This window comes from Xyrauchen texanus, chromosome 24, assembly GCF_025860055.1.
Source record: "Xyrauchen texanus isolate HMW12.3.18 chromosome 24, RBS_HiC_50CHRs, whole genome shotgun sequence".
Classification (NCBI taxonomy): domain Eukaryota; kingdom Metazoa; phylum Chordata; class Actinopteri; order Cypriniformes; family Catostomidae; genus Xyrauchen; species Xyrauchen texanus.
In genome coordinates, this window is record NC_068299.1 from 25,518,922 (window position 1) to 25,531,751 (window position 12,830).

Below are 12,830 nucleotides of genomic sequence, written 5' to 3' on the forward strand. Positions count from 1 at the left end.
GAAATGCTACTTACCTGCTCATAAGGCATATTTTTTGGATATTCATCTATTTATTCCTTTCGCTATTTATTTATTTTTAAGGTAGGGGGCGAGTTTTGATGACGTTAGTGAAGTTCGCTCTTATAAGTTGATCACCTGTAACAATGACTTCACCGGTGCTCCTCAAACCATCAGATTCATCCGCGCAGAAGAGCAGAGCCAAAGTCAGACTCACATAATTACCAAAACAATGTTCCTTCATATATAACTTGCAGTTTTATGCTAAAACAGCTAGAGGATCAAAAGTTACATGGTGTAGCTTTAAAAGAGCACCCACATGTGTCTTTAACTATGCACTTACATATAAACTTAAGCATTTGATACAATACACAGTGTTCTTACATTGTAATTACATTTAATGTGCCAGCATGTATTGTACACTGTTGACCCAACCCCTAACCATCCTTAACCTAACCCTCCCATAACCCTACCCTAAACCTATAAGTACCCCAACCTCACTAGCTGCAAATACAAATCTTGGACCAAAAGAGTTAATCACCTGATGTTTATTTGAGAATGCATTGTGCATTACCTAGACCAACCAGTAAAATAGTACTTTTGTTGTGCATTTTGAGCTAAAGAAGCACAAATTGCAATATTATTAATATGAAATATACACTAATCAGCCACAACATTAAAACCACTTGCCTAATATTGTGTCGGTCGCCCTCATGCCACCAAAACAATGCCAACCCGCATCACAAAATAGCATCTGAGATTACATTCTTCTCACTACAATTGTACAGAATGGTTATCTTAGTTACCTTAGACTTTGTTAGTTCTAACCAGTCTGACCATTCTCTGTTGACCTCTCTCATCAACAAGGTATTTCCATCCGCAGAAGTGCTCGGCAGGTTGTTTATTGCTGTGGCTGATCGTTGTATTTAAAAAAAATAATGTCATCTCTGCTATCATTTTTGTAGATTTCTGTTTTTTTCTCCACTCAAGCTATATTTGTACGACTGAAGAGTTGCACAGAGGCATTACAAATATGGCCACTGAGAAACCTGACTTGCTTTAATGGGACTTTACTGCTTTCCTCGCACACCTGTATGCTGACAAACACATGCATGTCCTGTAAACTCATTTAGATAAAGCTTCTGTGTGCTCTCAATCACACCTGGAAACCAGCAATAACAGAGTTTATTAGTTGCAAACACACTATAGAAATTATTTAATGACTAAATACTCAAGCTGTGACAGATGACATGCAGCTTGTAAAAACGATCGGTCATTAAGTACCATTTCTGTAAATGTATCTTGATTCATTCTTGTTAACACTTAAAACATTTGGTGGCCAAATTTTTAAGCAAAACTATTCTAATTTCACTTCTGTAACCCTAAAAAAAATTCTACATATCTTTCAGACACACACACTCTCTCTCCTTTCTCTCACCCAGTCTCTCTAATCCCCCTCCAGATCTTGGCTCAGGCAGTGCTCTGTTATTTTTACACCAGTACGGCAGTATAGATTTCCAGGTTTCCCAGCCACCTTCTTCCAACCTTCCCCATCTGCCACCATCTGCCTCTGTTTAGCATGTACTTTTTTGTGCAATCACATACTCTTGTGAAAAATAACCAACACTCAAATCATCTCCTGGCACAGTGGCCAGGCTGAGCAAAACAAAATGTTGCGCCAAATTGTCTTCCGTACTTTTTCGAGTGGAATCTATCTCCCCCTTCACTCCCGCTGCCACCCCCTGCCTGCTCTCCCCCTCCTGTCTATAAATATGGATTTAGCCACTCCAATCTGGCCATCATGCACACCTCTGCTTGCACAGAAGTTTGGACAGCAAACTACGGATAAAGGAAAATAAAAAGTGATACTTATTTTTGCCATTGAAAAGACATGATCTGTGCTCTAGTTTCATTAGATAGTATTTGTATTATTGATAAAAACTTTTCATGAAGCCTGGATTTATAATGCATCAGGGTATCCTGCATAATAAATATTATATGCATAATACAGGCATTCATAATTCTTTATAATACAGTTTGGAATCTGATATCCTTTCATAAATTATTGGAACCATAGTTATAATACATTGTAATATTTCCCTATTAATGCTTACACCTTCATAATGCATTATAATACATGATATGAGAAATTTGGTGTTGGTCATGTGTTTTAATGCATTAAACAGCATACTGTACAGCAGTAGCATTACAATGTATGTTATGCTATATATTTTATGTTTGCATTATGCATGACATACATAGCAGTCATTAAAAATAGTACAAGTATTAAAATGCATTATATTATTGCTTACAATTCTTCACAAGAACATACAATTGACTATAAGTGGTATTACAAGGTATTGTGATCTTTTAAACAGCACTATTACATAGAGCTTTGTGCATTAAAGCTGGCATACTGTCCTGTGCTTGAGATTCTCTCTACTAACAAATTATATATAGAAATTACATTTGATTTCAATGTTAATGCAGTTTAATACAGGGGTTTTCAAACTTTTTGATGCTAAGAACCCCCACATATGATGATACCTTTGGGAGGGACCCCCCGTCCTAATATATAAAGGCAGTCTGTGGTAAAGGGAAACACTATGGGTTTCAGTTATAAAAATAAATTGTGGTTAATCTCATGATTACTCTTTAAAAGGCAGAAAAAAATATGTCAAGCAGCAATTCAGTAAATGTTAACTTTTTACTTTTTAAGCTACTAATTTTCTGCACTTCTCTGGAATTTATCTGCAGACCCTCTAGCACACACTTGCAGTCCATGTACCCTAGTTTTAATCTCCTTTTCTAATACGCTTGATTATTTTTTACGCTTTGTGAATGAAGTTTTGTTCATGATGACTCTTAATATATTTATAAGAATCTATTATATTACATGCCTCTTTATACAATTGAATAAGCAAATACAGCATCAGCTTTCTTATATAGTGACGGATGTGTAACTTTTCTTAGATGTACTTTCAAGGACAGTTAGAGACTACAGTGTGTTTGGATGCTATGCAAACAGTTCAAAGCAAAGGCAGAAAGCAACTGTTCCCTTACAGATCAGAGTGTATTTGAATAACAGACAAACATAATTGAAATTATGTTATTTTTTAAAAGATGACAATTAATTGAAGCACCACCTGTACTTAGCAGGTGAGGAAAAAAGGGGCTTTCCTTACCCCCGCCCCCATATTAACAAATACTTGCAAACTACAGGTACATTTCTTTTGAAAGCACCAGCAATCTCATGACCACTTCTTAGATATTAAATCAAATATTACCATTGTCATCACAGCTAAAGATACATTTCTACTAGGATCTCACATAATTATCCTAGCCATCATACGGTAAATACTGTAGACTCTCATAACATTATTTGAGGTCATAAATCTGACTACATTAAAAAACAGCTGAGCATGTTTATGGTCTCCCCCTTATGTTCTATTGATAAATTCTGTCAGTATCTTTCTAGGATAGCAGCTGAATTAGTTATTGATGGATATATTTACCTCTGGTGCCAGATACTCTGGTGTCCCACAGAAGGTTTTCATGGTAGCAGCATCAGTGATTCCTTCCTTGCAGAGGCCAAAGTCTGTAATTTTGATGTGCCCGTCTTTATCAAGCATTAAGTTCTCCAGCTGGACAGAGAGGAAAATAGAGTTAATTTGTTCAAAATTGAGATTTAAAAAATAACTGATCTTTGGCACAGCTCTCCCAAAACTTACTTAAAGGAGAAGTGTGAATTTATTTGGCACTAGCATCACTCAACTGAATAGCTAATAAACCTGTTTTCACACAGGTTTCCTGAACATTCCTCCCATCCACTGCAGGTCGACAACAGATAGTCCCGCCCCCAAAATCACGCCATTGGTCGACCCAGCATTGCTGTGCCAGGCCAGTTGGGATGCTTAAACAAAAGGAGCAATGATTTGATAGCGCCACAGAGCCACAGTGTTACACTTCTGGGGAAATAAACCTAAAAATTAGCTTACTTGGTTGACTGCCTTATAAATTAAAGGAAAGTATGTTCAAACCTGTTGAGGTACTTCCCTTTTGGAGCACATCCTTTAAAAATGGCATACCTTAACATAAGTGGTTTTATAACCCTTTGGGCTACAGGCCAGTGTTAATCTCATCAAAGGCATCACTGACGATAACATACCTTGACAAAAGTTTTGTATTTTATTCCGTCAACTATAATGATTACGAGACAAAAAAGATGCACCATAACAACAAATAAACAATTTTATTCAAGTATAATGTTGACAAAAATATGAAGAGTAAAAATAATACTGCAATATATTAACAGTGCTAAATATAAACAGAAGAATATACATTATTCTAGAGAAACATCTGTTTATAGAAGAAGATATTAGATATGGATTATATAATCCACCAATCCAGTATATTGGGGATTTCCCTGATTGAGCTGTGAGTTAAACACGCTGAACACTGGCAAAATGAACGGCTTTAAAATGGTTAATTACCTCACTCAAACACATCATATTTATACATGATATGATTCATCATTATATCCACAACATACAGTATATGTAATACTACAATTCACATCTGCATACACAGGGGCGTCATGCCCTTATTTGTTTTGAGGGGGCACCAAGGTCATCCACCAAACCGTGGTGTAAGTCACAGGACACAATATCATCTTTATGATACTGTGTGTCAATAAATGTATATCAGTGTTGGTTACATTCGGTTACATTTTATGAGGTGGAGTGCATGCCTGACATCCTCAGGCAGTTTTACATCACCTTTTTTTTTTGTGTGATCTAGACAAATTTTTTGTGCAGATATTTTGCATACTCGGCAAGACAGGTGTCGCCAAAGGAGCCAGCATAAATGCAATGATGCCCAAAACTGCTTCAGCTCAACAGAGTGAAAACATGTAGACTATCTCTGAATGAGGAAATTTGTGTAAGTGAATACTAAATAACTAAATGTTTTGCATTTCTCCAAGAGCAAGTTATTTCTTCATAAGTTGGAACTTGGAATAGAACTCAGCCTAAATAAGAAACTGCTCACTCGTTCACTTAGGTGGGTTAACATATTGGGTCATTATATTGGGTTATGTTTTTAAACATTGTTGGGTTACTTTTTATACAACCCATTCAGTTGGGTTAAATACAGGTTTTGCGTCAGAGACAGTTTGAATTGTAACAGTCCAGTCACGACAGAAAGTTATGTCATGTTGTTTTATCATAAATATAACACTTGAAAAGTTATTTTTATGAATAAATTCATAATATATATGCTTAGACAGTATATTTATTAAAAAGAAGTCATCGTGCCGTTTTATTGAGTAATTCTGATATGCATATTAATATAGCATCCGAGTTTATTCCCGATAGCATGAACGTAGCTAACGTTAATCAAATAATTAAAACATTACACAAGACTAGCATAATTATAGAGGTGCACAGAGATGCATTAAAAATCCACCGAAATCAGTCTCTGTCAGCTGTGGCTACACTAGCAAATTCCTGCTTTTGAATCAGGACGTCAAAATAAAAGTCATGCTGTTGTCTTCCATTTCTACTGTCCCTGTTTTACTGCTGTCTGTGAATATCAATCAAAGTGTGAATATTTACAGCTGTTAAGGACTGATTTGTTAGCCTGATGTATAAACTTGTGTTTTAGACTGATGGATGTGTGTGAAAGATTGACTACAACAGTGGGACATTTGTGTTTTAATGAAAACATTTCATTTGACTAAGCTACTGAATGTTGTTACATAAAAGACTATATTTTACATTTCTGTAAAACTTTTAAATGTTTTATCATCTTCTTAATCTTAAAATCAAAAGTCTGTTTGAGAACAGCATTAATACACAAAAAATTCATTGCAGAACATCTGGGGGTACATTTAAATAAAGATGATTATTTATATTTTTTGACATTAGTTAAGTGGAGGAGGATAGGATAGGAATAAATACAGTTTCATGGTGAATATCATTTACATTGTGTTTGTGTCACCATATTGGTGTCATGAACCCCGCTCCCTCGCTCCGCCCCCTCGAGCTTCCTCGCTCGTTTTGCTCCCTCGGGCTTCCACGCTCGTTTTGCTCCTACGAGCTCACATGCTCGTACACTATCTCCCCCCTCGGGCTCACATGCCCGCTCCCAATCGCCAGAACATTACGTACACCTGCACTCGTCTCAATCACCCCTTTATTCGTTACACCTGCACCGCTCGTTAGTTCCCCTATTTATATCACAGCACATTCGTTTCACACCAGTTGGTTATTGTGTTTAGTTTCCCGTCTCTTTGCCCCCCGCTAGTCTCGTCTAGTTTTGTACTCCTCTAGTTTACCCCTTAGCTTGCCAGCTCCCCTTGTTCCCCTGTCTTCTGCTCCCACTAGTCCCGTCTAGTTGTGTCTGATTCCCGGCTTCAACCTCCCGCTCTCGTTGACCACTCTCTCCCGGATTTGCCCCTTTTCTCTACTTTGATTCCCCGGCTTTTGACCCTACGCTTCCTCGACGATTCTCCCTCTGGATTTTCCCCACTGTACCTTCGCCTGCTCTTTAATAAAAGCAGTGTTTACTCACATTGTGACTGTCTCGTATTGTGTGTGTGTGTGTGTGTGCGGGTTACAATTGGTTAATTACACAACAATTATAGGTGATTGTCACAAACTCAAGGATTTCTCCTGCTCACCACCAGAGGTCTCCCTCACCCGAGTTCTGAGAGCATTATGCACTACACTTCTCAGCATGCCTACCTGGACTGATTACTCTCACACCTGTTCCCAATTCCATGGACTATTTACGCGCTATTCAAACACAAGTCTATGCGAAGTCTTGTTTTGCCATTGCTAACATTTATTATGTTGTTATTGCCTGCGTTTGACTCCTGCCTGTTTACCCTCCGTTTGATTCTCTGCTGCCTGTCTCTTGATTACGTCTGATTGTTCTTTTTCTGGAGATTTACCCTGCCTGTCTGTCTGTTTATGATTTGTACCTTTCTAATAAACCGCACATGGATCTGTTACAGAAGGCTTCGCCACCACTGATCCAGCGGTGCACCTGCAATTATCTACAGAGTTTTCTGTTCACCAACAACAACTCTCCCAGCTGACTGTGCTAACGGAGGAATTAGTAATGACCTTACAATACCTCCATATTCCAGCATTGGGCCAACCAAGTCCGGTAAATAGCCCTTCCTCTTCTAACACCTTCACTGCCAACCCACAACTTTCTTTTCTGGAAAAGTTTGATGGAACATCATCTAAGTTCAAGGGATTTTTGATGCAGTGTTCAATGTATGTCAAACAACAGCACACGCTATATCCCTCTGATGACAGTCATATCTCTTTTATGGGGGCTCTGGATTGGGCAACTGCAATGTGGTCCAATGAGGGATTGAGGTTTACCACTTTCGATAATTCTCTCCAGTGCTTCTGAGATGTGTTTGAACATCCTGAGGGAGGAAAGGATGCTGGTGAGCTGTTCCCCTCACTCCGTCAGGGGAAAGACACCACTGAGTTTGCGCTTTCATTCCACACACTCGCCACTCAGACTGTTTGGGTAGAAGACACACTTAAATTACTCTTCTGAAGGGGACTCAATCTGGAGCTACAATCAGAGCTGGCATGCCGTGATGAAGGGAAGACCCTGGAACAGTTTATTAATCTTGCAAATCACCTAGATAATCTCATCTGTTCACGGCGACCAGTCAGCCTTCCAACTCTCAACCCGCAAACCAGATTCAGCACAGGAGAAACAGAACCCATGCAGATTGGGCACACCCATCTGACAATATCTGTGTTTTAATATTGCGGTCAGGCTGGACATCTACAAGCAACCTGTCCTCTACTGCCAACTCAATCATCTAAACTGGTGCTGAGTAACGTTTTGACTCCACTGTTCACCTCTTCCTGTATTAAGGTGCCTGTCACTATAACTGGTTGTCAGAATAAAATCCCCATTCAAGACATGATCGATTCTAGTGCCGCAGGCAATTTTATTGATGAAGATTTAGCCAGAAGGTTTGAGATACCACAAATCCCCTGTGCATCTCCTTTGGCAGTGGCAGCGTTAGATGGACATCCTCTGGGACGTTCATTACACCTCAACAGACATCACCCTCCTAGTTGGCACGATTCACATGGAGAGGACACACCTTTATATCATTCATTCGCCGCACAAGCCTGTAATACTTGGATTACTGTGGCTTCAACAATACAACCCTCATATTTGCTGGTGTGAAGGACAAATTTCCTGGTGGGACTCAACTTGTTTTGCCAGCTGCCTAAAGCCCATTTCATCTGTTTCCATAGAGTATGATGACCTCGTCGAAGCCTTTAGTAAGGCCAAAGCATCTCAACTCCCTCCTCACTGTGCCAGTGACTGTTCCATTGAACTGTTGCCTTGCACTACACTACCACGGGGGACGAGTTTTCCTTTGTCTCAACCCGAGGCTGAAACTATGAAAAATTACATTGGGGAGGAACAGTCAAAGGGTTTCATTCGACCATCCACCTCACCCACTGCAGCCGGGTTCTTCATTGGCAAGAAGGATGGCAGGTCTGGCCTTGAAGTTCTAAAGTTCTGTTATCCTTTACCTCTGGTCCCCAAAGCACTTGAACAGTTAAGCTCTGCAAAAAACTCCACCAAGTTCAACCTTTGCATTTTATACAACCTCATATGCATCTGGGAGGGGATGAATGGAGGACAGCAATCTACACCAGCAGTGGCCACTACAAGTATCTGGTCATGCCCTTCGGATTGGCAAATAGTCCATCAGTGTTCCAGTCATTCATAAAATTATGTGTTCAGAGATATGCTGAACTGGTGTGTTATTGTATACATTGACGATATCCTCATTTACTCAAACTCCCTTGAAGAACACATCACCCATGTAAGAGCAGCACTTCAGCGTGTAATCCACCACCAACTCTGCACCAAAGCCGAGAAATATGAATTCCATCAGACCCCTGTGTCATTCCTAGGCTACGTCATCTTCTCAGAAGTGTTTGCCATGGACAACAGCAAGGTACGTGCAGTACTTAACTAGCCTGAACCCGTATCCGTGAGGAAGTTGCAAAGCTTTCTGGGGTTTGCCAATTTCTACAGCTGGTTTATCCGAAATTTCAGTTAAGTCGCTGCCCCTCTGACATCTATGTTAAGGAGAGGGGACACCAAGCTGTGTTGGTCTGCAACGACCCTCCAGGCCTTCAAGAACCTGAAATCCCATTTCACCTCCACCCCCATTCTGCACCATCCTGACCCCAATAAACCATTCACAGTTGAAGTAGACGCCTCCAACAAGGGAATTGGAGCAATTCTTTCTCAATGACATGGTACATCTCCGTACAAAATGAGCAAAATGATGAATAAATATGAATGGACAACCGAGAATTACTGGCAATGTAAGCAGCTCTCAAGGAATGATGACATTGGCTGCAAGATATCCTTTCCTTGTACTAACAGACCATCGAAACCTCAAATATTTAAGCTCGGCAAAAACACTGAATCTGAGGTAAGCAAGGTGGGCTTTGTTCTTTACCTGTTTCAATTTCACTATTACATATCTTCCTGGTTCAAGAATTGCATTCTCTTGTCTGTTTGAGTCTGACACCCAGAACCAGACATCAGAACCCATCATCCCCAGTAGCTCCAGTTCATTGGGACATCATGACTGAAATCGCCCAAGCTCAGATTCAGGACTTATACTTTGTTTGCTGCCTGCCCTGAACCTTGCCTGTTTATGAACTCTCATCTGTCTACGCTGTTCTTTTGCTAGAGATTTACCCTGGCTGTCTGTTTATGATTTGCACCTTTTCTAATAAACCGCACATGGATCTAACCCCCAGTTCTTCTGAGTCTCTATTACAGTGATTCATTCTGTTTTCTATGTTTTAAATGGAATTTTAGATGGGGCAAAAATCATATCAATCACTTTTAAGGAATGACCTACCAACCCCCAACAAGATGACAACAAGCAACTCAACCCATGTAAGAGCATTTTACTCTGTAGATACACTTGCATAATATGAGGCTATTTTTATGTTCTATAATTTGTTTAACAATTATTATGGTTATAAGAACAAACTAAGATGGCTATTTATCAGCACTTTATTTCTTCTTTTCACAGAATATACAAAAAACTAATTCTGACAGAATCTGGATGATAATCATTGATAACATCTTTAGACAAAGACAGGGACCTTCGTGTCAAGGAACATGTTAGATGGGTCTCTCATTTGATGGAAAGGTTTAAGAAAAAGTAGGAAAAAGTATTGAGTGATTAATTACTTAATAATATTCTCACAGATACCCGTAGAAAGATATTTTATGACTATTATGCCTGAAATAAATGACTGAAATACCTGTTTCTTTCTATATCCCAACATTTAATACCAAAAGGAGATGGATCTGGCACTGCCTAGTTTCCTTATGCGAGGAACGACAATGGCCACAGATATGGAAGTTGTTCCTAGTGAATTTAGGGCTTTTCACACTTGAAATCATTCACCCAGCAAGCAATTCAGCTCTGTTTGTCTTATGTCTTCTGAAACATGCCACAACATCTGGAATACTGTCTCTTCATCATGGCAGTTATCATGTTTACTTCCACTGTTTGACACTTTACTGGTTTTACTCAGACGGAGAAGGCAAACAGAGCGTGAAAGATTCAGTGAAGATACAAAGAGCATTAATATTTAATGAGGTAAATAATAAGGCTATATATGATTGGTTGTCTGTTACTAAACACCTTTCTGAAACATTCTAACACAGGCTATTTTTAACCCAACTGTTTTAAGTGAATTAAATACAGAATACAGCAAACTAACTTCTAAAGTTAGCTTTAGAGTAGCTAATACTTCAGTGTATTCATTAATGGCCTATGATATTATTTCAGGATCTCAGGTTTTGAGTCTTTATTTTATATGTTTGACGGACTGGATTTATTTGTGGCTCGATATTTCATTATGACAGTGTGAATTCTCGCACTGCTTTTGCATGTTTTCATTTGTACTCTTGTCACAAATTATTATGCAAATATTGCTTGAACATTCCAATAATACATCATTATAATTATATAATAATGACAATACAATTTCAAAGCTGGGCACTTAGACCTTTTAAATGATATATCGTTTGTCAGCACTGATAACCTTTTTTGAATGGAACAGAATATGGTACACCATTGCGTTTCTACAGGTTTTTAAAATAAAATACTGAAAATAAAATACACACGTCACACATATAAGCTTTTCTATAATCATGGATTTCAAATCATAAGTTGTCTAAATCATGTCTCACTTTCAATATATGGGATTTATTTAGGTTATACAGGGATTGAATGAATAACTGGTCCCAGTTTATATATGTTTAATCTCCTTATTTTTCTTTCCATTGTTTCATTACAATTTAAGTAAGCATCTTCAGAACCAGTACATTACTCTTCTTACATGAAACATAGCATTAGCATGACTATTAATTATTAGAATAGAAGTAAATATATAAACAATATTGTAATTGCAATAAATTAGAAAGTTATTTTGAAAGTTACAAATCTAGAGAAATAGAACTAAATCTGTCAAATCAGTCTATTAAAAAATAATTACTTTAATTTTAACCACACAGTTACAACATTATTAATTAGTAGTTTAAAAGTTCATACTGTAACTACATGGATGACATATTTATTCAGTTATAGTGGAAAGAAACTTCATGCCACATTAATTTAACCTTTTAATTTTAATGGCTAAGCTGTTTGTCCAAGTTTGCTGGCACTTTCACGACTGGTTTGGTCCAAGACTGCAAGCAAAACACTGTGTCATCATCCACAGCCGCCAGAGTTTGATGTTTCCAAAAAATTTATAAAAAAGCCCCAAACTCTAGTCTAGAGCTTTTAATTACATTTTCTAAGTCCCATGACATACACATGTATAAATGCATTACAAATAGAACAAAAACATATCTCTCAATATATTATTTCTTTCCCTTTTTTGTGTTTACCTTCAGATCCCGGTACACTATCTTGGCAGAGTGCAGGTAGTCGAGGGCGGAAACGATCTCGGCACCGTAGAAGCATGTGCGGTCCTCCGAGAACACCCGTTCTCTCGACAAATGGAAAAACAGCTGCAGGGAAAACAGCAGGGACAGAATTGTAATAATTACTGATTTATTGGAGGAAATTAACACAACACAAACTGCCTCACATAGCCATATTGAGATGATAGATGGCAGGGCCCATGAGGACACCCGGTGAACCCCTACAGCAGCTGGCACATCATCTCCGGCTTTCCAGAGAGCGTCCGGCGTGGCCTGTTAAATCAGCATTTTAATCAATACACCAATCTTGTCAAAGGCTGCATTGCATACTCATGGGCTAACATTCCATTAATATGGCACAAGCGCTCCATCCCCTGCAATCATCTCCCTCATATTTTTCGTGGAGTGTTCCCCAATTTCTCTCTCACTCCTCCCCAGTCAGATGTCAAGCATTTCTGTCAACACTCTAGCCCTGAGCTCCACTTGAACTCGCCTTATAGAAATAACACAGAAACCCAATGAGGGGAGTGCGCCTATTAATTGCTGGGGGATGTTGGAATATGGCTGTCCAGGGAGCGCTAACGGCTCTGCCGATCGGATGAAGGAGGGGTAGTGTGCCAGGGAGAGTGTGGTGGCCATGGCCGTGGCCAGGTGTGCCTTCATCAGAGCACTGGCAGCTGTGAATGGGGCAGCGCTGAAAGGGGAGAGACGGATGGGCTCTACCCAATGTGTGGAGGTGAGGAGCTCTGGCTGGACCAGGCAGGGGAGCAGGTGACATTGCAAGCTGAGGGAATGAGAGCGTGACT

General features: G+C 39.1%; 1 protein-coding gene across 1 annotated transcript in view; it reads right to left on the bottom strand.

Annotated features, from left to right (window-relative positions):
* The window catches only part of LOC127617855 (RAC-gamma serine/threonine-protein kinase-like), a 159,537-nt gene that overhangs the window by 16,197 nt on the left and 130,510 nt on the right, over positions 1-12,830 (bottom strand). Inside the window, exons 9-10 of the mRNA XM_052089965.1 lie at positions 11,989-12,111; positions 3,513-3,641 (exon numbers count right to left, since the gene is read on the bottom strand). Coding sequence (XP_051945925.1) covers positions 3,513-3,641; positions 11,989-12,111 — 252 coding nt within the window. The remainder of the gene's footprint in view (positions 1-3,512; positions 3,642-11,988; positions 12,112-12,830) is intronic.